General features: G+C 38.8%; 1 protein-coding gene across 3 annotated transcripts in view; it reads left to right on the forward strand.

Annotated features, from left to right (window-relative positions):
• The window catches only part of LOC110123391 (glycerophosphodiester phosphodiesterase domain-containing protein 4-like), a 125,209-nt gene that overhangs the window by 19,655 nt on the left and 81,168 nt on the right, over window positions 1-24,386 (forward strand). For all 3 annotated transcript variants that reach the window (XM_070457270.1, XM_070457271.1, XM_070457272.1), the window contains exons 4-10: window positions 6,603-6,696; window positions 9,461-9,520; window positions 14,207-14,305; window positions 14,377-14,470; window positions 15,313-15,390; window positions 16,173-16,318; window positions 16,677-16,759. In XM_070457270.1, coding sequence (XP_070313371.1) covers window positions 6,603-6,696; window positions 9,461-9,520; window positions 14,207-14,305; window positions 14,377-14,470; window positions 15,313-15,390; window positions 16,173-16,318; window positions 16,677-16,759 — 654 coding nt within the window. The remainder of the gene's footprint in view (window positions 1-6,602; window positions 6,697-9,460; window positions 9,521-14,206; window positions 14,306-14,376; window positions 14,471-15,312; window positions 15,391-16,172; window positions 16,319-16,676; window positions 16,760-24,386) is intronic.

Consider the following 24,386-nt stretch of genomic DNA (forward strand, 5'->3'; position numbering starts at 1 on the left):
TAGTCTTCATGATCTTGGTCCATGAACCCTGATGTCTGTGCCTCACCTCCAGCCTCTGCTTCTTCCTTCTGTCCTCACTGGGTTCCCTGAGACTCTGGAGACAGAAACAGTGTCCCATCTCAGCACATTTGTAGCCCAGTTCCTACTCTGGACTGCTCCTAGTTCTTCCCATTTTTCTGGCCTGACTGATATATCATACCCATTAGTTGGTCTTTGAGGGAAAAGGGGGTATCTTTGAGTGTGAGGCTTTTAAAAAATGTAATATAGTTTATTTTTTCCTTCATAGAAGTAAAGTATGGTTTGTTATTTTAAATATTAAGAAATGTAGAAAGTAGATAATATCGTCTTATTCTTGAGTAGCAATCACTTGGTATACTTCCTGGTCTTTTTCCCTATGCTTATTTTTATATTATGTTCATACCATATATATAATTTAAATTTTTTCTCTCATTTAGAATAGTTGTACACATTTTGACAAATTATTAAAACTCTTAATGATAATCACTTTAAATGGTTTTAAAGTATTTCCTGATATGAAGGTAGTGTAGTGTACTTACTTAACAGCTTTTTATTGTTAGGCTTTATGGCTAATTTTCTGTTTTTATAAAATAAGAGTGAAGAGAAATCTTTGTATTCTGACTTACAGTCTTATAGGAAATTCCCACAAGTGGCATTATTCAGTCAAGAAGAATAAACACTAGTAAAATTCATTGTGTCTGTTACCAAAGCATTTCTCAAAAGATAGTACAGTTTCCATTCACAATAGAAGTATTTGACTTTCTGTTTTAACCCTCCATTGACAGCATTGACTATTCTAATTTTGAATCATTTTTATTAATTTTATTAATTAAATTTGTTTTATTTTAATTATTTACCAGGTATCAAAACTTGTTTCTTTAGTAACTTCTTTTTAGTTCTCTCTGTTTGAATATATTTATCTTGTGGAATCTAATTTTCTCATTTATATGCATTCTTTATTTAGAGATAAGTTCTAAATTTCTCCACAATATTGGAACTAAGAAATGTTTCATTTCTTTATAAAATTTCCCTCAGTTTTAAAGAACTTTATATTGAGATATAATTGAAATATAATGTTACATTTCTGTTAAGTATATATTGTAGCATAATGATTTGCTATTTCCATGTATTGTGGAATGATCACCACAATAAGTCTGGTTAACATTCTTCATCACACGTAATTTCAGTTTTTGTGTGTGATGGGAATTTTTAAGAAACTTTCTCCTAGTAACTTTCAAATATACAATACGTATTTTTGACTATAGTCACCATGCTGTAAGCATTTTATCCCCAGAGCATGTTTATTTTATAGTTGGAAGTTAATACCTTTTTATCCATCTTCACTCATTTGTCCACCTCTCACCCCTGTCCTCTGGCAACCCCCAATCTGTTCTCTGTGTCTATGAGTTAGTTTGGTTGGTTTGTTTTTATCTTTCATGTGTAAGTGAGGTCATATGGTATTTATCTTTTTCCATCTGACTGATTTCAATTAGCATAGTGCTGTCAGGGTCTATCCATGTTGTCATAAATGACATTTTTCATTTTTTTACATTTCTGAATAATGCTCCCTTGTGGTATGTATGTGTAAGTGTATACCACGTTTTTAAAATTAAGTCATCAGTGGACACTAAGGTTGTTTTCATGTCTTGGCTATTGTGCATAGTGTTACAGAGGTTTTTAACTGATGGCCATACTGACTGGCCATGAGGTGATACCTCATTGTAGTTTTGAATTGCATTTTTCTAATAAATAGCAGTGTTGAGCATCTTTTCATGTGTTTGTTGGCCATATCTATTTCTTCTTTGGAGAAATGTCTGTTTAGGTCTTCTGCCCACTTTTTGATTTCATTGCTTGTTTCCTATTAAGATGCATGAGTTGTTTATTTTGTAGATAAATGTCAGTCGCATAATTTGCAAATATTTTCTCACATTCTATGTGTTGTCTTTTCATTTTGTTAATGGTTTCCTTTGCTGTGCAAAAGATTTTCAGTTTAAATAGGTTCCACTTGTTTAATTTTTTTCCCCCATTACTTTAGGAGATATATCAAAAAAGATTTTGCTGCACTTATGTGAAAGAGTGTTCTTACTTATTTTACTTTTGTGTATGGTGTTAAAGAATGTTCTAATCAGATTCTTTTAAAAGTAGCTGTCTAGTTTTCCCAGCACCATTTATTGAAGAGACTGTATTTTATCCATTGTATATTCTTGCCTCTTTGTCACGCATTAGTTGAGCATAGGTGTGCGAGCTTACTTCTAGTTTTTTATCCTGTTCCATTGACCTGTATTTGTACCTTTGTGCCATACTGTTTTGATTACTGTAGTTTTCTAGTATAGTATGAAATAAGGAAGCCTGATTCCTCCAGCTCTTTTTCTTTCCAAAGATTGCTTTGGCCATTCAGGGTCTTTGTGTTTCCATACAAGTTTGAATTTTTTTATTCTAGTTCTGTGAAATATGGCATTGGTATTTTGATATGGATTGTACTGAATCTGTAGGTTGCCTTGGGTGTATAGTCATTTTGACAATATTGATTCTTCCAATCCAAGAACATGTTTTTTCTTTCCATCTTTGATTTCTTTCATCAGTGTCTTATGGTTTTTAGAGTACAGGTTTTCTGCCTCCTTAGGTAGGCATATTCCTAGGTATTTTATACTTTTGATGCTATGATAAATTAGTTTGTTTCTTAAATTTCTCTTTCTGATATTTTCATTGTTAATGTGTAGAAATGTAATAGAATTCTGTGTATTAATTTTGTATTCTTCAACTGTACCAAATTCATTGATGAGCTCTAGTAGCTTTCTGGTAGCATCTTTAGGATTTTCTACATATAGTATAATGTCATCTGCAAACAGTGACAGTTTTACTTATTCTTTTTCAGGTTGAATTTATTGCATTTCTTTATCTCCTCTGAATGCCATGGCTAGGACGTCCAAAATTGAATAAAGCTGGTGAGAGTGGACATTGTTGTCTTGTTTGTGACATTAGAGGAAACAGCTTTTGGCTGTTGAGTATGATGTTAACTATGGGTTTGTCATATGCAGCCTTTATTATATTGAGGTATGTTCCCTCTTTGCCCACTTTCTGGAGTTTTTTTTTAAATCATATATGGCTATTGAATTTTTGTCAGAAGGTTTTTCTGCATCTATTGAGATAATCTTATGATTTTTTACTCTTGAACTTGTTGATAATGGTATATCATACTGATGTATTTGTATATATTGAAGAATCTTTGCATATCTGGGATAAATGCCACTTGATGATGGTGTATGATTCTTTTAATTCAATTCATTATTTTCAGTTTGCTAGAATTTTGTTGAGGATTTTTTGCATCTATATTCATCACTGTTATTGACCTATAATTTTCTTTTTTGTGATATCTTTGTCTGATTTTGGTACCAGAGTGTTGGTGGCCTCACAGAATAAGTTTGGGGGTATTTTTTCTTCTGAAATTTCTTTGGAATAGTTTTATAAGGATAGATGTTAACTCCTGTCTAAACGTTTGATGGAATTTGTCCATGAAGCCATTTGGTCCTGGACTTTAATTATTGAAAGACTTTTAATGACACTTTCAATTTCAGTACATATGACTGGTCTTCATATTTTCTATCTCTTTCTGTTTCAGTCTTGGAAGGTTGTAACTTTCTAAGAATTTGTCCATTTCTTCTAGGTTGTCCTTTTTTTTTTTTTTTTTTGCATATAGTTGCTTATAATAGTTTCTTATGATCCTGTGTATTTCTGTGGTGTCTGTTGTAATTTCTTGTTTTTCATTTCTAACATGAATGATTTGAGTCCTCTCCCATTTTTCTTGATGAGTCTGGCTAAATGTTTATACTTTTAGCTTTTCAAAGAAACAGCTTTTAGCTTCACTGATCTTTGCTATTGTTTTGTCTCTATTTCATTTATTTCTATTACGATCTTTATGATTTCTTCCCTTTTACTAATTTCAGTAAAAGGAAATTACTGAAATTTTCTTGTTATTTCTCTAGTTACTTTATGTATTAAGTTCTTGTTGTTGTTAAGCCACCCCATTGTGTCCAACTCTTTGGGACCCCATAGACTGCAGCATGTCAGGCCTCTCTGTCCTCCATCTCCCGGAGTTTTCCCAAGTTCATGTCCATTGTATTGATGATGTCATCCAGCTATCTCATCCTCTGATGCTGTCTTCTCCTTCTGCCCTCAATCTTTCCCAGCATCAGGGACTTTTCTAGTAAGTCAGCTGTTCACATCAGGTGACCAGAATACTGGAGCTTCAGCTTTAGCATCAGTCTTTCCAATGAATATTCAGGGTTGATTTCCTTTAAGATTGACTGGTTTGATCTCCTTGCTGTCCAAGGGACTCTCAAGAGTCTTCTTCAGCACCACAGTTTGAAGGCCTCAATTCTTTGGCGTTCTGCCTTCCTCATAGTCTAGCTCTCACAAATGTATGTGGCCACTGGGAAGAACATAGCCTTGACTATATAGACGTTTGTTGGCAGAGTGATGTCTCTGATTTTCAACACATTGTCTAGGTTTGTCATACCTTTGCATATATATGTCATACTCATACTACTGTATAGTCTTGAGTAACTGTATAATCCCAGTTCCTATTTCAGTTCCCTCTGATGTGTATAAACAGTCACCCAAGCAAACTGTTCTCATTCTTCTCCCTTGTGTTACCCCACCACCATCACCTAAAGTAGAAGAAGGGGAGAGAAAAAGAGAGAAAAAGATCACAGTTCTTCCTTTGCCAGAAGTACTCAGCCTGTGGTGGGACCTTCTCCTGAGTTTGGTGGGAGAATTTGGAACTCTACTAATTTTTTTACGTGTGAATATTTACGTGTGACTGAATATAGAAAAGAAGACCATTATGTTGATAAGGAGGGGAAAAAACCTGATGTGACTAGAGAAATGATTTGAAAAGATAGAGGCACAATTAAGGGCTAAAATTAACTTTTCTTTCTCACCTGGAAAGTAAAGTCAGTATCACTACTTGCATAAGCCATTTAATTAATTCCTTGGCTACATTTAGACTGCTTATGGGGATTTCCTGGTGGGTCAGGCACTAAAGAATTTGCCTGCAATGCAGGAGACATGGGTTAAATCCCTGGATTGGGAAGATCCCCTGGAGAAGGAAATGGCAACCCACTCTAGTATTCTTGCTTAGAGAATTCCATGGACAGAAAAGTTGAAGTCTGTGGGGTTGCAAAGAGTCGGACATGACTGAATGACTAACACTTTATGTCTGTCCTGCATGTTTTTTTTTCCCTTTATTTCATTGTTTGATCATTACTCTGCTTGCATTTAAATATTCTGTTCTTGTTACGTGGATATGAGTCATTTAACTCTGTGGAGATCTTGAATATATTTTTTATGGTTCTTTTCTAATTGTTCTATTAATTATATTTTTCTGCAAGTTATTGTATTAGCTGACTTTCTTGTGTTAATTTAATGGGGTTTCCTGGTATCTCAGCTGATGAAGAATCTGCCTGCAATGCAGGAGTCCCTGGTTTGATTCCTGGGTTGGGAATATCCCCTGGAGAAGGGATAGCTACCCACTCCAGTATTCATGGGCCTCCTTGGTGGTTCAGATGGTAAAGAATCCACCTGCAATGCGGGACACCTGGGTTTGATCCCTGGTTTGGGGAGATCCTCTGGAGGAGGGCATGGCAACCCACTCTAGTATTCTTGCCTTAAGAATCCCCATGGACGCAGGGGCCTGGCGGGCTGCAGTCCATGGGGTTGCAATGAGTTGGACACAACTGAGCAGCTAAGCACACAAACAGGTTCATTTGTTAACATCACTTACACGTGTTCTGATTCCTGGCTGTGAGATCGTGTTTTAGAGTACTCTTCTGAGTGTCTCAATCTGGGATCAGTCTTGCCTAGGATGGCTGCTTGTCTATTTCTTTCTCTTGGTGTGCCTTCTCACCCCTGGCCAAAGGGAAATTTTTCTTATATTGAATGTAGTTATATGTTCAGTAGTCTATATTTTGTATTATTAAAATATAATTTCTCTAGGTCTCATATGGAGGGGAAATAATTTCTGTTATCTTGAAGAGTCTAAATTCTGTGACATATACCTAGACTAATTATAGTATTGTTTAACTTAACAAATCAATGTATTAGCAGTTTTATCTCATAAACTACTTTAGGAACAAAAAAAGACCATAACTCTTTTTAAGGGGTCCAAACTCTTACACCAAATATAGATATTAATATAGTGACTTGCTGTTATATAAGAAAACATATATGGATAAGAAATCTGCTGAAATGGAAAGTAGTAACTATATGACAGCAGTGAACTTATGGATGACTTTTCCTTTTTTGACATTCCAGAATTTATTTTTTTAAAGAATATGTAATTTTTGAGTATGTATTCTAAATAAATTTTAAAACCATACAACTTGTATAGAATCCCATTAAAGTACCTGATTGTCTACGAATAAAGTTAAAACTTCTCAACTAAATATCCCCAAAGATCGTTCCCAAATTGCTCCTCTTATTATCCTCCTGTTTTTTTATGCCTCATCTAGTCCAGTCTCATACTGTATCCTTGAGAGAGATACTACCAACTTCTATGTTTTAGAAATTGAAACACATTTTTGCAGGGTTGTTTTCCTAGGTACAGGAATCTGGTTCTTTTGGTCCATTGTCTTGCTGAGTTTCCTTGGGATCCTGGCTGCCTACACAGCATTGCTACTGGTGAGTAATGTTTCCGTTTTCTCCCACTCTCTTCCTGAGTAGCCTCATGAGGTGCTCTGTTAGTAGTATGGTTCTCAATTGGTGCTGGGAGCCCTCAGATCATTCCTGGCAGAGTTCAGATTTGCATCAGCTACTTGAATATTAGGGAGGAAGGATAGATGTGGGGAATAGACTTGTGCTGGTAGAGGGTGTGTCTCTCCACTTTGACCCTTTGTAAGGGTGGCAGAACACTCTTTTTCTCTTCCTTTGTTTCATGGCTTATTTTCTGGCTCACATAGTATTGTCATTTTAGATGTTCACACCTTCACATGGTAGTACTTCTGCACATTGATCTACTGATTTCATAGCCTGTCTCCCAAGAAGCAGTCTTTCTGTGGCTTACAAATTATCTAGTATGCTAAACTTGTTTACTAGTCCTGTGCAAAAGCTAGTCCCCTAGTCAGGTGCCAAGTACATTTTAGCAAATATCTTTATGCAATAGAGACGCTACCCGTTTCCAGACATAGTAGTGTCATGTAGTGTGAGAATTCACACTGGACATAGTAATGTCACGTAGTATGAAAAAATTGAGACCAGACAGCAGAGGAGCCTGCAGAAGTGTGGAAAGCTTATGGAAGACTAACTTTTAGGCTACTGGAGTTTTTCAGTGCCCACTTGAAAATAGGACATAAGTATCTTGCTCTGATTCCATGATTCCTTGTCCCCACTGACTGACTGATACTAAAGAACCCAACCCCCAAATCAGTTGCCATTTGCATAAATATTTATCTCAGCAAAATGTATTAATCATTATATGAGTGATAAGTCTGAGATTCCAGAGAACAAAGAGGTGCAGTTTTTGTTTTCATACAGGGCACCTCAAATAGAGAGGTATCAGAAAGTTATAATGCTCCTTAACTCAATGAGTTTAGAATCTAGTAGGGAAGTACATCATAGACGAAAATAACCAACACAGACAGAGCATTATAATTGTCATTAGAGAGACCTAAAAAAAGTTCTGCCTGGGTTCTGAGAAGGAAGACCTTCAGTCAAGAGGATTAAGTGATGCTTCGAGGAAGAGGGGTCACAGGACGGGCATCTTGAAAGGATGTTGGATTTAGACATGTGTCTATGGGAGTGGGGAAGAAAGTCCAGATCATGGGCATTTCACGACAGAGTCAGCAAGACAGAGATAGAGATATATGGGGTTGACTAGATAAGAGCGAAGAATCGTACTGTTAGCATGCAGGGGATATTGAAGAAAAATGGGGTATATGGCTAAAACAATAGGCTTGTGATAGATTTTAGAAAGCCTGAAAAGTATGCTAAGACACATGGTATAAATCAGATTTCTAGTTAGTATTATCATTCTGAAAATCATTGCATAGAGGGTGTCTGTAGACAGAAATAGTTAGAAACTTCTATGAGGAAAATGCTGATGAATGATGCGTTTGGGGCAACAATCTGGTCACTGAATTGTACTGCACTTATACATGATCAAAATAAAATGGTTTAGGTAACTTCTAAGACGGACTTCCAGTGTCCAGTAAGCCATGCTTTTTTTTTTTTAAACAGCCTTGTACCCTAGGCTTCCTCTTTTTGGCTATAGTGGCAACAACGGAGGAGACCTGAATTCTATTTCTGCTTTATCTTTAAATTATTTTGTAACCATGACCGAGTCATATAACTCTTCTGAGCCTCAGTTTTTTCTTTCAAATGAGATAGTTAATAAAATGACATTTTATAAGGCTTGGCTAAGTACAAATAAATGGCCTGGTGGCTCAATTGGTGAAGAATCTGCCTGCAATGCAGGAGACCCAGATTTGAGCCCTGGGTTGGAAACATCTGCTAGAGAAAGAAATAGCAAACCCACTCCAGTGTTCCTGCATGGAATAGACAGAGAAGCCTGATGGGCTACAGTCCATGAGGTCATAAGAATCAGGCATGACTTGGTGACTAAACCACTACCACCAAAGTACAAATAAAATCATATCCATAAAATTATTTTGAAAAAAAGGTGAATGCTTTATACAGTCAAATTCTCAATATCCTAAGCATCTGAAGGCTCCAGTTTTTAGTCTACATCTCTACACTGACTTGATGATTACTTAGATTCAAATCTAATCTAGGTTTATTGACTAACAACAGTGCTTAACAGTTGGAACAAAAAAGTTTTTAAAAAATTATTTATTTGGCTGCCTTTGGGTCTTAGTTGCATCATTCAGGATCTTTCATGGAGGTGCACGAACTCTCTAGTTGTAGTGTGTGGGCTAAGTTGCTTCTCTGTGTGTGGGATCTTAGTTCCCCTACCAGGGATCAAACACCTGCATAACAAGACTGGACGACCAAGGAAGTCCCAAAAAAGAGATTTTAAGTGACCCTGGGAAGGACCCCTACCTCTGTTCCCTCACTAGTGTCTCTATGTAATACCAAGGATAAGCTCCATCCCAGGGAAAAGAAAATTGTAGGAACTCAGGAAGGACATCAGTGTACTGATTGTTACAGAATCCCAGAGAAGATAATAATAAATTCTCTCTGGGTTGCTGGTGAAAGTGACAACTAGGAGCTGACATGTGAACTGTGTTTGAAGGGTCAGTAGCTTGGTGAGGGAGAGCTATTTAGGCAGAGGGACAGTGTGGCAATCTCTTAGATGCTGAAAAGAGCAGGTGCAGCAAGAAGTGAAGATGATGCCAGACTGTGTAAGGAATTTTGAGTTCAGAACAGTGTTTTGGGTAGCATCTTGGTGATTTCAAAGTAATCTCTTCTTTCTTCTTTGTTTTTTCAGGTACTTGGATTTTTGTTGTGTTGGGAAAAAAATCAACTGTACCTGCACTGGTATCATAAGGTAAGACATCTGAATCTTCATAGGAGACCTGAGATCAGGACCGCGTGTGCCTCTTTGGCACTAAGTGTTAAATGCAGAAAGGGAAAAGCTCTGCATTTAACACTTCCCTTTCTTTGCCTCCCTTAGAGAGGAGAAATCTGGGTACACTGTTTCAACTAAAATCATTCCGTTTCCAACAGATGGAACTGGCTTACCAACCAAGCTGAACCCAAACTATTTTTTCCCACTTCTCCATTTTAAACTCACTCTGTGACTCTGTTCTTCCTATCTCCATAAAATCTTGGGCAAGCTCCATTATTTTCCCGGTCCTTTACAGTCACAAGAACTTTCTTATTTCAGTCATTAAGAATTTCAGTTCATTGTAGTAGACTGAACTCCAACTTTATGAGACTTTTCCCTTCCTCTGTTTCACATGACCCAGGCCTGGAAACCTGCAGTGATGGAAAGAGTATAATTGTCTTTTACCTTTATTCCAGTGTATCGATCAGGGGAAGGAGAGATAGGGTAAAAGAACACAGTCCCACAAGGAGGGGTTGGTTTCATCAGGACCATGTAGATGCAGTTTTTGGCTCTTAATCCTGTGGATTTTTCCTTGTGTATTTTCAAACACCTTACCACTGAGAACCTTGACTGCAGCTCTCTTGGTACACTTAATACATGTCTTCCTATACTCCCTGAAGTTTTTTTGTTGAGGTCCTTTAACTGTCCCTTAGTTTGGAACCATTTAAAATTACACTAGAAGGGAAGTGGGTGGAATGAGTGGGGAGCTTGGGATTGACATATGTACACTATTAATAGCTATGTATAAGACAGATGACTAATGAGAACCTACTGTATAGCACAGGGAAGTCTAATTAGTGCTCTCTTGTCACCTAAATGGGAAAGAAATCCAAAACGGAGGGGACATATGTCTACATACAGCTGATTAATTAGCTATAGAGAATAAACTAACAGCATTGTGAAGCAACTATATTCTGATAAAACTTTTAAAAAATAACTAAATTAAAAAATAAAATTATACTAGCAGTAACAGAGGATCCATATCTGATATGAAGAAGCAGGCATCACCTGAAGACATGCAGCTCATTTCCAACATTGCCTGCCTTGTCTGGTTCTGCCATGGGCTTAAGAATCTCCAGCACAGCCTCTTGCTATTTATAGACTTTTTCAGGCATGGTTTTGATAACATTCTTTGTGTTTTCTCCAATCAAGGAACATGTCAAACTCTGAGTGGTCTCCTTAAATTTCCTTTTACTCAAAAGGGAAGTATGAACTGAAAATATAAACTTAAGAGTTAGAATGAATGGAGATTAAAGTCATAGGATCATACAGGGAAACAAGAAATTGAAGACTGATCATATAGGCCTTACTGAGATTCCCACAGGTTTTGGAGTTGGGACACCATGAGCAGTTTGTCACTACTGAGAGTCCCTATGGGGTAAACCATTCTGATTACCATTCCAGGCTTGTGCCTTTTACAGAAACCATGCTTACCTTGCCCCTGGCAGTGAGTGCTGCCACTTGGCCTCTGCCACAGCAGAATCTCATCACTGCCTTTGAACTCAGGAAGCCAGTTTCTGTGGCAGCACCTCTCACCTTTATCCAGGCATAAAGCATGGCCACTGCAGTGCTTTTCAAGGATGCTGACACTCTCCTCACCAGTGTGTTTCTCAGTGTCTTCTGAGACCTCCCATAGAGCCCAGTATGGAGCAGGTTAGCTTATCATAGGTGATATTAATATCATTCCAGTAACCTTTTCTAAATAAATCATTGGATTTTTTTCTTCCACATTATACCAAGAAATTGCTGGCATCCTAATTTTATAAGGCATGGGCTACTATTGAGCCAAGGTTTCAAATAACCAAGCAATTAGAACCCTTTTGAGATGGATAATACCTGCTGTTGCTGCTGCTGCTAAGTTGCTTCAGTCGTGTCCGACTCTGTGCGACCCCACAGACGGCAGCCCACCAGGCTCCTCTGTCCCTGGGATTCTCCAGGCAAGAACACTGGAGTGGATTGCCATTTCCTTCTCCAATGCATGCATGCATGCTAAGTTGCTTCAGTCATGCCCGAGTCTGTGCAACGCTATGGACAGCAGCCCACCAGGCTCCTCCGTCCACGGAATTCTTTAGGCAAAAATACTGGAGTTATAATACCTAGATGCTGGTATATTGAATTCAGAATCTTTGATAAGTGTACACATATCAATAAATCCAGGCTGATTTAATATTACTTTATTTTCTTCTTGTCTAGCATCCTTAATATTACATTTTTCCCCCTCCTTGGCTAGCATCCTTTGAATTCATTCTGACACAAATTCTACAGGGTTTTGTTAAAATGCCTTCATCTCTTAAGGTATTGTGTGATCTAATTGCTGTTATGAATTCATAGCCAATGAAAAGTGGTGAAACTGGAGATGAGAAGAGTTGAAATACCCTTGTTAGATAACTAACTTGGTTAGGCCTTTAAACCTGTGACCTTTAAATCTTCCTGGCAGGGGAGTTTCTTTAGGGCTTGGAATTTTGGTGTGAAAAGAGTACACCTGGGTTGTCCCATATTGTCTCACCCTTGTTTCTTCTACATAGTACAAAAGTCTGTTGTTTACATCTGTGTTTCTTTTGCTGTCTTGCATATAGGGTCATCATTACCATCTTTCTAAATTCCATATATATGCTTTAATACACTGCATTGGTGTTTCTCTTTCTGGCTTACTTTACTCTGTATAACAGGCTCCCGTTTCATCCACCTCATTAGAACTGACTCAAATACGTCATTTTTATAGTAATATTCCATGGTGTATATGTACAGCTTCCTTATCCATTCATCTGCTGATGGACCTCTAGGCTGCTTCCAGGTCCTGGCTGTGTAAACAGAGCTGCAGTGAACGTTGTGGTGCCCGTGTCTCTCTCAGCTCTGGTTAACTTGGTGTGCACGCCTAGCGGCGGGATTGCTGGGTCGTGTGGCAGTTCTTTTTCCAGTATTGGATGGGGTGAGGAGGGGGGTGGGAGGGGGTTTCAGGATAGTGGGGCACATGCACACCCATGGCTGATTCATGTCGCTGTATGGCAAAAACCACAACACTATTGTAAAGTAATTACCTCCAATTAAAATAAATAAATAAAAGAAGAATAAATCTGGGAGGAAAGGATTAGTACCAGCCTAATAGTAGGCCTTCTGCCTAGGCATGTTCAGAGAGCAATGAATGATCTCAATCAAAGCTCATTATAAAATAGCTAATAACCCCATCTCCTAATAAATGTACTAAAGAGATTTATTAGTCAAAATACAATGGAGAGTCCTTATCTATGAAAATTTCTATACAACAGGATTCTAACCTGTTGTATCTAGGTTGCTTGCAATAAATAAACCTAGAATTTATAGATTTGTAAGTGGGAGGCATTGCTGGCTGGAGTTGTATAGTTAACAGAATATGTGAGAAAAGGATCCACCGTAACTTAAAGATTCCTTCTGTGGAGAAAAGTTTCCACATACTTTGTTCAAAACACACCTCACATTTTAAGTCCCAGACCAGAATGTATCCTAATATAAGAGAGGAAAGACTTTTATATGAGTTCCTACATTTTACAGATTTCTCCAAGGAAAACTGTTTTATCTGTACCTTGCGTGTGTGCGTGCATGCGTGCTAAGTTGCTTAATGCCTTAAATCATTCGTAAAGCTTCGTGTTGAGTAAGATCACAGAATCACATGAGATTCATGTGAGTCTGATTTGTCTCTTAAAGTTTGTATTGTGATACATGTGGTTTGCTGATAAGTTATTTAAGATTTTCACATCTATATGGATCTATATATAGAAGAGTTTGGACTGTAGTTTTTGTTTCCTGTAACATCCCTATTGAGTTTGAGTATCAGTGCTTTTGTTGGCTTCAAAAAACAAGTTAGATAAAATTCCCTCTTTATTCTTGGAAGAGTTTGTTAAAGTTGAAATATTTCTTTCTTAAATGTTTGAAAAATTAATCATTGAAGGCAGCAAGACCTAGAGTTATTTTGTGAGTTATTTAAGATACAGAATCATGGAAAGGAGGAGACCAAGCACTGTCTAGGAGCTACACAGATGTAGAAAACTGTCTGTTTGAAGGGAAGAAGTTTAAATTATATCTTCTTGGCCTCATTGTTTACCTATGGCTAAGTATAGTTTTCTGGCCAGCAGGGTTTTTCATCTGTTAATATTTATAGAAAATTTACTTTGTGTCAGACATTCTAAAGACAGCAAATATATAATCATAAATGAGTATCATCCCTGATCTCATGAAGCTTATAGTCTATTTGGGGAAAACATATTGAACAAAATACTGTTTACCTGAGATTGTATTGAGTCGTATTTAAAAAAAAAAAAAAGCAGTGAATATTTGTAATGGCTATTTTTGAAACTGAATGAGACCTGCCAAGCAATGTTGAGGGCCAAGCAGATGTGGAGATAATAAATCAGTAAAGGAATCAGACCACATAGCTGTGTAGGTTTTTTTCCTTTTTTTTTTTTTTTCAGCCATGCTGCATGAAGCAGCAAGGAAGGTAAATTATTAGATTCATGTACTGTTAAAGAATGGTTAGATTAAAAAGATGAGGTAATGAAGTCCCTGAAATTGTGAGTACATATGGTTCCCAAGGACAGTTCTGATTCAAGTTTAGTGCTTAGAAGTCAAGGTATTCTTTTTTTCCCCCCCCAGATCCTGATTCTGATAGTGATGCTGTTTTGCTCATTTTTTCTCTGGATTTTATTAACTTACTGGAAAGACAGGTGGTTCACCATCGGGCTGTCACTGCAGGTAAGCACCATCCTTAATTGTAGCCCTGTCTGTCCAGATGTGTTCAGGCTGACTTTTTAATTTTCTCCCAGGTCTTTGCTCCCTACATACACCTGGGCAGCATATCTGTGATGGTTTTGCTTTCGTGGCCTGTGGCCTTCTACTTGATTCATTTGGAAGGAGAAGGTATATCCTGAGGGGGGGACCTTTCCTGATTCTTCCAGCTCTGGCTTTAGCTAGTGTACTTCGCTCAGCCAAACAAGCTTGGTAGATACCCAGCACTGTAGCTTTTTGAAATTCATTTAGCTTGTTACTTAGGCATGCTCCTTCTGGTCAGGCTCACAACCCTACATGGACCTGTCATAGCATTTCTCTGATCAAACACACCCTCTTCTAAAGAGGGATTCTCCTTCTATAAAATGAGAATTTTCTCTCTGTTATTACAAATTAACTGCTTGGGAATAAATTGGAGTAGTTTTAGGGAGGGTAGAGGAGATTTTAATATTTTTGAACAGTGATGGTACAAGTCAGTTCTTTTAGGTTGTATTCCAACACTACTACTTTAAACTTAAGAACCAGGTGAAGATATCCCCTGGATACATCTTAGTCCTTCAAAGCAGGCCCTGGTGAGTTCCTATCACTTCTGAGGACTTCCACAGAAGCAGAAATGTCTCCTTCGGCCACTGTTCCCTCTGCATTCTTTGCCCTAATATCATGGAAACAAAGAACCAGAGCTGTATGTGAAACTATTTTGAGAATGGAGTTATCTCTCAGCCCCCTTACTGAGAAACTAGGAGGGCTTTCTGTCTGTGTCTCTTTTTTTACTGATGGTTAGATAGGGAGTACTTGTTTCCCGAGTTGTGCAAGAATGCAGGAAGGAGAAAAACTCAACTGATAGTATTGCTATTGAGTGTTTATACATGTGGGTATGTGTACGTGGCCAGTGAATTTTAGGAAATTTTTTTTGGGAGCAAGAACTTAAAGGGGACAATAATGAATTCTTTTCTTTTTCATTTCCTGAATTTTAGCTAGAATGAGAAGATTCCAGATTACAAATATTGAAAGAGAAAGAAACAAGAGGTGTAACATGCGCACAAAATTGAGAGGTTAGAGCTGGCAGATCTAAATTTGAAAGTGACATAGGTGGTAATTTTTAAATGTTCAAATGGGTAAAATCCTCAGAGTAAAAATACTCTAAAACAGTAAGTGTTGGGGAATGGCCAGTGATAACAGGTATTATGGTCAGACAGTATGTGTGTGTGTCTGAAAGAGGGGTGGGAAGAGTGAAGTATGTATTATTTATTGAGGATCTGTGACACGTCAACACTGTCATATCAATTATATGAGATAGATGTTAGTAGCAAAATAGCACCATTATTCAGAATGAAGAAAATGAAGGCCCAAAGAGGTTAAACAACATGTCTGAGTTACAAAATTAGAAAATAGTAAATTCTGGCTTTGAATGTGGATGTCTTTCAACTAGTGTCTCTTCCACTATCACTCACTGTCTTCAATATGGGGCATTTTAGGCTGACCTTTAAGGGCTTGAGGGCTTTCTCAGAACCAACCAAACTCCTCCTCCTTCTTAGAAGTTATTCCTTAACATTCCCTGTCCTTCCTGCCTCCCGTACAATTCATTCCCTTGTAAATTTGCATTTATAATAATTTCGACTGAATAATAAACTTTTATTTGGATAGTTCTTCACTTTCAAATCACTGAAAGAATACGGGGATGTGACAGAAATAGACAGTAAATCAGTGAGTCTACAGATGCAGTGAACCCATGTACTAAGTATTTACTTACTGTTCTTTTGCGGATAGTTACTGCTTAGGATGGTTCTCCATTCCTCTTTTACTTTTTGTCACTTTCTCCTTCCAACTTTTTCAGCTTTACAAGTGGCTATTGGGTTGCCCTTTGTTCTTATACTTTTGTGTCTCTATGTGGTGCCATTGGGGATTTATTCTCCCTGCGTTCAAGAGAAGGATAAATTAGGACCCAAGCCATACTTCTTCGGACATAGAGGTGCGGCCATGGTAGGTCTGAGCATGATGGATGTTGGTGAGTACAGGTGTGCGTGGGTGTGGAGGGCACATCAGATCCTTGGAACTGCCTGGAAAAGTAAAGGAGTTGACTTGAGATGACACGAATAAGGAGTTAAATGTAGAGATTGGACTTGAACCCAGGTCACCTAGTTCTCTGTCCATTTCTCTTTATTGTGTCTCAGTGACATTGCCTCAGATGAGCAGAGTCTCCAAATCAGATTTGAACAAAGAGCCAAGGGAGTCAAACTCTCTTCCTAAAGTCCTTTCTTCCTGGGCCCCCTCCCTAACCTGAAAGGGATGTTGGCAGAAAAGACTGAAATTAACGGCCTGATGTCCTTTTCTTCCACAGCTGGGGCCTGAGAATACCATGATGTCCTTTGAGAAAGCTGTTGAAAATGGGGCCCATGGACTGGAGAGTGATGTACAAATAAGGTAGGAAAGAAGGAACCAGGGTGGGAGGAGAAAAGACCAGTGGATGACTCCAGCCTGGCCCAAGCTGTAGAGGGGACAAGCCCTGGGAGTTTCTCCCTTATTCACCTGGCACATCTGCACATAACACACATACATGGATCACTTCTCCTTTACAGACCATATCTGCACCCCTGCATTCTCAATCACAGGCTCATAAATCACACACTCTATGTAGTCTCCACACATAGCTCAAATTTGTCCTCCCTGCAAACATGCTTGCAGCTTACCTCCCTGCCCTAGCTTAGCAGTCTGTTTAACTAATATCTCCTCGGCGTCGCCTGTGTTCCTGCTATATCCTTCTTTTGAGCGCTAGTGAGAGGCAGAGGAGTGAGACAGAGGCATGCCCAAGAGCTGTTTGCAGCCAGTGAAGGAGACATGGCATGTTTACAAATAAACCCAGCATAGGACCATTCGTGGTGAGTGCCTTCCAGAGAAGAGTAAGGCAAATGCAGTAGAACCTCAGTGGAGGAGGAAGAGGCCACCTCCTCTTTTGAGAAAAATGATCTGTGTGCTCAGAACAGTGTTTGGGTTGAGCCTTGAAGGAAAAATAGTATTTTCCCAAGCAGAGATGGAGAACGAGGATATTCTGGGCAGAGGCAACAGCTTAGTTAAAGGCATCCAAAGGAGAAATAGCAAGTTTGTAGACCCGTGAGCTAGACTGTATGGATGCCAAGAGTAATCCACTTCGGGGACACCAGGGAACTAATCCACTTCGGGAACACCAGGGGGCAAGGCTTACTGAGACTGGGTCACAGAGATCCCTAAATGTGTACTGGGCAGCCATGGTAGGTTTTAGAGAACAGATTAGCTTATTGTTTTAGAAGGACTTTTCTGAGAATCTGTGAGGGAGAATTGTCATGGATTTGGGCAGTAGACGCTAGCAATGTCCAAGGGACAACGCAGGAAGACTTGGATCATAGCAGGGACGAGGACATATCATATGCTTTTCTGTAGAATGTATGTACTTGGGCAGCCAAAAGTAGAGACAAACCATTGGATGGTTATATTAGAGAACGTGGCATGTACTACTCCCTTCCCAGCCTTCTGTGAGGCAAACAGAAAAGAAATGAACATCCTATTTCACAGTGAAGAACTGTGGTTTGAACCTGAATTCAAAGAAGAGAGATGTATTGCTGAGGACTAGAATGTTCATGATAAAGCCAGAATTAGAACTAGATTTCCTGACCCCAGACTAGAGAATTAGAACTAGATTTCCTGACCCCAGACTAGGGTTCTGACATTACCTAACAGTGATGTTACCCTTCTGGTCCATGCAAGCTATTTGAATCAGACTGAAACTGGATGTTCTTTCAGAGCTTCTAGGTTCATTGTCCAAGTGCCTCATGGTCATGGCCTAATGTGGTCGTGGTGCTGAGACAATGCGCTCCCGGCACATTGACTTTCTCTCTTGTCTTGTGACTTCACCTTCAGTGTAGATGATCCTCCCAGTCCTTTAGTTTCTCTGTGTGTTGATGTCTTCATTTCCAAAGTCTACTTCTACATACCTCCATCATATTGATGGTCATAGTTTACACTTCATCATTAATAAAAATTGCATGTCACTCATAGTCTAGTCAGAACAGGAATACCACAGCAGTACCTAGAACAGGAAAATGTAATATCAAGAATTACTAAGTGGTAAAAAGCTGTTAAGTAATAAAAGAGGAAATCAGGACTGTGGAAATGCACAAGTAGCGGCTATTAGAACTTCTACACATTCTACCCTGTTCTTTCCAAGATTTACAAACACATGAAAAAAAATTAAAAGTTGGAAAAAATTCACAAAACTTCTGACAGAAGACTCTGAAACGTGAAGTAATGAAGGTGGACTGGCTGGGTTCATAAGACTGAAGGCACTTCCTAGTATTAAAGCAAGTTTCCCTGTTGGTAATTTTTGTTTTTTTCCTCATATATCCTGACGTGACTTCTGAAGAGATCTGTACAGAAACACCTACAGCTGCAGAGGGAAAAAAAAAAAAAAGCCCCACAAAAATCTGCTTTTTCTAGCCAGAGAATTGGCATTAGGGTCACCCAGCAGGCTATAAATGTTTTTACCATACCAGTCCTACTCAGGGGAACACCACAGAAAAGCACTCTCCTCTGTCTCACAGCTTGAGGCTGTGACCCTGAAGGGAATGAGCAGACCCCTGTAATGACTTCTGTCTTTATGTCAGAAGTGGTACTCCTCTCTGGCCTCTGCCTACTTAAGGGTAGAGGGAGGATTACTGAGAGATGTTTTCTAGAGAGTGATTTTTTTCTGGTAAAATATATTTAGCATAAAAATTACCATGTTAACTATTAAAAATTTTTTTTTTAATTGGAGTGTAGTTGGGCTTCCCAGGTGGTGCTAGTGGTAAAGAACCCACCTTCCAATGCAGGAGACTTAAGAGATTTGGGTTCAATCCCTGAGTTGGGAAGATGCCCTGGAAAAGGGCATGGCAACCCACTCCAGTATTCTTGCCTAGAGAATCGCATGGACAGAGGAGGTTGGCAGGCTACGGTCTGCAGGGTTGCAGAGTCTTACATGTCTGAGACGACGGCACTCATAGTGGATTTGCAGTGCTGTGTTAGTTTCAGGTGAATCTGGTGTACATATACATATACCTACTCTTTTTATTGTTTAATCACTAAGTCATGTCTGACTCTTTTGTTATCCCATGGACTATAGCCCACCAGGCTCCTCTGTCCATGAGATTTCCCAGGCAAGAATTCTGGAGTTGATTGCCATTTCCTTCTCTAGGGTATCTTCCTGACCCAGGGATCAAAGCCACATCTCTAGCTTTGCAGGCAGATTCTTCACTACTGAGCCACAGAGAAGCCCAGTCTACTTTTTAGTGTCCAGTTTAATGGCATTCAGTATATTCACCTTGTTTTGCTACTGTCACCACCATCCATCTCTACAACTTTTTCATCTCTCAAGCTGAAACTCTGTACCTATTCAATAATAGCTCCTTCATCTCCCCTCCACCCAAACCCTAACAACCACTATCCTATTTTTCTCTATAAATTTAACTATTTTAGTTATCTCATATAAGTATAATTGTTCAATATTGTTTTATGTCTGACTCCTTTCACTGTGAAAGTGAGTGAGGTGAAAGTCGCTCAGTCGTCTCCGACTTTTTGCGACCCATGGACTATACAGTCCATGGAATTCTCCATGCCAGAATACTGGAGTGGGTAGCCTTTCTGTCCTCTAGGGGGTCTTCCCAATCCAGGGATCAAACCCAGGTCTCCAGCATTGCAGGTGGATTCTTTACCAATTAAGCCAGAAGGGGAGCCCAAAAGGATGGAAGTGAAAGTCACTCAGTCGTCTCCGACTCTTTGTGACCCCATGGACTGTACAGTCCATGGAATTCTCCAGGCCAGAATACTGGAGTGGGTAGCCTTTCCCTTCTCCAGGGGATCTTCCCAACCCAGGGATTGAACCCAGGTCTCCCACATTGCAGACAGATTCTTTACCAGCTGAGCTACTAGGGAAGCCCCATTTCACTTTGCCGAATGACAAATTCATCTGTACTGTAAACAGATGACAGAGTTTCCTTCGTTTTAAAAAATTCTGTTAAAAAGCATATAAAACTGACCATCTTAAATGTCTTTAAGTATCCAGTTCAGTAATGTTAAGTATATACGCATTGCTATGAAGCAAATCTCTGGAACTTTTTTGACTTGCAGATCTGAAATCCTGTACCCATTAAACAACTTCCCTTTCCTTCTTCTTCAGTCCTGGATAACCACCATTGTACTTTTTGTTTCTATGAATTTGACTATCTTAGATACCACATATAGGTGGAATCATACAGTATTTATCTTTCTGTGACTGTTTTATTTAATTTAGCATAATGTCCTCAAGGTTCATTCATGTTGTGGCATGCAACAGAATTTACATCCTTTTTTAGACTGAATAATATTCTAATGTATATATATGCCACATTTTGCTTATCCACTTATTTGCTGAAAACATTTGGTTTTCTTCCACCTGTTGGCTATTTTGAATAATGCTGCTATGAACATGAATGTACAACTATCTTTTAAAGAATCTTCTTTCAGTTCTTTTTAGTATATACCCCAAAGTGGAATTGCAGGATCACACAATACTTCTGTATTTAATTTTTGGAGGCACTGACATACTGGAGAAAGGAAGTCTAAAAACCTGTGTATAAAATCCTGTGCAGATCTTCATATAACATGTACATGAAACCACACAGACATAACAGAGCAGAAGATGTAATAATTAAACATTGGTTTGGAATACCATCCATGTTTTAGACTGAACTCTGGGTAGTACGTACAGACCAGAGAAGCACTGCAAAGCCTCTTTGAAAACCAAATTGTAATTTGAACCACAGCTTTTAAACATGAGCCAGGACATGTATTTTGAACCAAAATAGGTTAGTTCAGTTCAGTTCAGTTCAGTCGCTCAGTCATGTCCGACTCTTTGCGACCCCATGAATCACAGCATGCCAGGCCTTCCTGTCCATCACCAGCTCCCAGAGATTACTCAAACTCATGTCCATCGAGTCAATGATGCCATCCAGCCATCTCATCCTCTGTTGTCCTCTTTACCTCCTGCCCCCAATCCCTCCCAGCATCAGGGTCTTTTCCAATGATTCAACTCTTCGCATGAGGTGGCCAAAGTACTGGAGTTTCAGCTTCAGCATCAGTCCTTCCAATGAACACCCAGTACTGATCTCCTTTAGGATGGACTGGTTGGCTCTCCTTGCAGTCCAAGGGACTCTCAAGAGTCTTCTCCAACACCACAGTTCAAAAGCACCAATTCTTCGGCGCTCAGCTTTCTTCACAATCCAACTCTCACATCCATACATGACCACTGGAAAAACCATAGCCTTGACTAGATGGACCTTTGTTGGCAAAGTAGTGTCTCTGCTTTTTAATATGCTGTCTAGTTTGGTCATAACTTTCCTTCCAAGGAGTAAGCGTCTTTTAATTTCATGGCTGCAATCACCATCTGCAGTGATTTTGGAGCCCAGAAAAATAGAGTCAGCCACTGTTTCCACTGTTTCCCCATCTATTTCCCATGAAGTGATGGGACCAGATGCCATGATCTTAGTTTTCTGAATGTTGAGCTTTAAACCACCTTTTTCACTTTCCTCTTTTACTTTCATCAAGAGGCTTTTTAGTTCCTCTTCACTTTCTGCCATAAGGGTGGTATCATCTGCATATCTGAGGTTATTGATATTTCTTCTGGCAATCTTGATTCCAGCTTGTGCTTTTTTCAGCCCAGCGTTTCTCATGATGTACTCTGCATATAAGTTAAATAAGCAGGGTGACAATATACAGCCTTGATGTACTCCTTTTCCTATTTGGAACCAGTCTGTTGTTCCATGTCCAGTTCTGTTGCTTCCTGACCTGCATATAGGTTTAAATAACTGTTAAAAGCAATTTCAACGGGAACCAGAATCTCCAAATATTCTTAATGGCCAGGATATGACCAAAAATTTTCACCATACCAAAACCTACAAAAATCTCAACTTGAATGAGGAAGAGTAATTAATAGATGTCAACAGAAAAGAAAGAGGTATTTGAATTATTATCTTAAAAAAATTATAGCATCTAACATAAAATTTCTCTAACAGAGAATTAAGATGCAAAGAGCCAACTCATTGGAAGAGACCCTGATGCTGGGAAAGATAGAAGGCAGGAGGAAAACGGAATGGCAGAGGATGAAATGGTTGGACACCAACCATTGGGTGGACATGAGTTTCAACAAACTCCAGGAGATGGTGAAAGTCAGGGAAGCCTGATGTGCTATAGTCCATGGGGATGCAAAGTGTTGGACAAAGTGAAAGTCACTCAGTGTCCGAGTCTTTGCGACCCCATGAAGAAGTCCTTGGAATTCTGCAGACCAGAATATTGGAGTGAGTAGCTGTTCCCTTCTCCAGGGGATCTTCCCAACCCAGGGATCGAACCCAGGCCTCCCACATTCCCAGAATATCCTTTGCCATCTGAGCCACCAGGGAAGCCCAGACAAGTATCTGACAAAGTTAGTACATAAGACTCACTCTGTGCTTAGTCACTCAGTCATGTCTGACTCTTTGTGACCCCATGAACTGTAGCCCAAGAGTTGTATGTGACTTACTGAATAAAGAGCAACAAATAGGTAGATTAAAATTAAAGAATGGAAAAAATATACAAGTCAGAGATGGAGTAGTTATATTAATATTTGATAAAGTAAACTTCAGAGCGAACAAAACCAGAAGAAACAAGGGGCATTACATAATGACTTTAAAACAGTAAATTCATCAAGAGGACATAACAATTCTGAATGTATATGAACCCAAAAATAGAACTCCAATGTACATAAAGCAAACCTGACAAATCCAAAGGAGAAATAGATAAACCTATAACTATAGTTGAGAACAACAATACCTTTCTCTTAGTAACTGATGTAAAGACTAAACAAAACTATTAAAGATACAAGATGGTGCTGAACTATGCCATCAGCCAACAGGATCTGTGTGACATTGATAGAAACCTCAGTGCAGGAATGGCAGAAGACATGTTCTTTCCCTGTGTTCGCAAATCATATAATATAGACTGTATCCTGTCCCCCCCACCAAAAAAAACCCTCAGCAAATTTAAATGTACTGAAATCAAACAGAATGAGTACTCTGACCTCAACAGGATCACACTAGAAATGAATAACAAAGTTAACAAGAAAATCTCCAAACACTTGGTAACTAAACAGATCCACTTCTAGATAATTCATGAGCTAAAGAGAATGTCTCCTGTGTTTGACATATGATTTGCAAAAATTTCATTCTGTTGTGAGTTCTCTTTCATTTTCTTGATGCCATTTGATATTGACAAAGATGCAGAGCAATTCATTGACCACTACCTCACACCATATATATATATATATATATATATATGTTGACTCAAAATGGATCAGTGACATAAATGTAAGAGGTGAAGGCATAAAACTCTTAAAAAAAAATACAAGGGTAAATCATGATCTTGGGTTTCAGAGTGAATAATAGCCAAAAGTTGGAAACAAACCAAGGATCCATCAGCAAGTGAATTAATAAATAAAATACAGTGTGTATATATATTTTCATATATACATATATTTAATGGAATATTATTCAGCCATAAAAATGAATAAGGTCTGCTACAACAGGGTTGTTACAATATGGATGAACCTTGAAAACAATGTGAAAGTGAAAAGTCACTCAGTTGTGTCCAACTCTTTGCAACCATGGAATTTTCCAGGCCAGAATACTGGAGTGGATAGCCTTTCCCTTCTCTAGGGGATCTTCCCGACCCAGGGATCGAACCCAGGTCTCCCTCATTACATGCAGATTCTTTACCAACTGAGCTATCAGGATAAGATGAAAACAATATGCTAAGGTGAAACTAGCTAGAAGTAAAAAGATACAGTATAACTCTGTGTGTATGAAATATCTACAGTAGGCAAATTTGTAGAGACAGAAAGTAAACTAAAGTTACCAGAACTAGGGGGAGAGAGGACTGGGGAGTTACTAACGGTTACAGAGTTTCTGTTTGCAGTAATAATAAGTTTTAGAACTAGATAGAATTGATGTTTGTGTAACACTGCATATGCAAGCAG

Source organism: Odocoileus virginianus, chromosome 28 (genome assembly GCF_023699985.2).
Source record: "Odocoileus virginianus isolate 20LAN1187 ecotype Illinois chromosome 28, Ovbor_1.2, whole genome shotgun sequence".
NCBI lineage: Eukaryota > Metazoa > Chordata > Mammalia > Artiodactyla > Cervidae > Odocoileus > Odocoileus virginianus.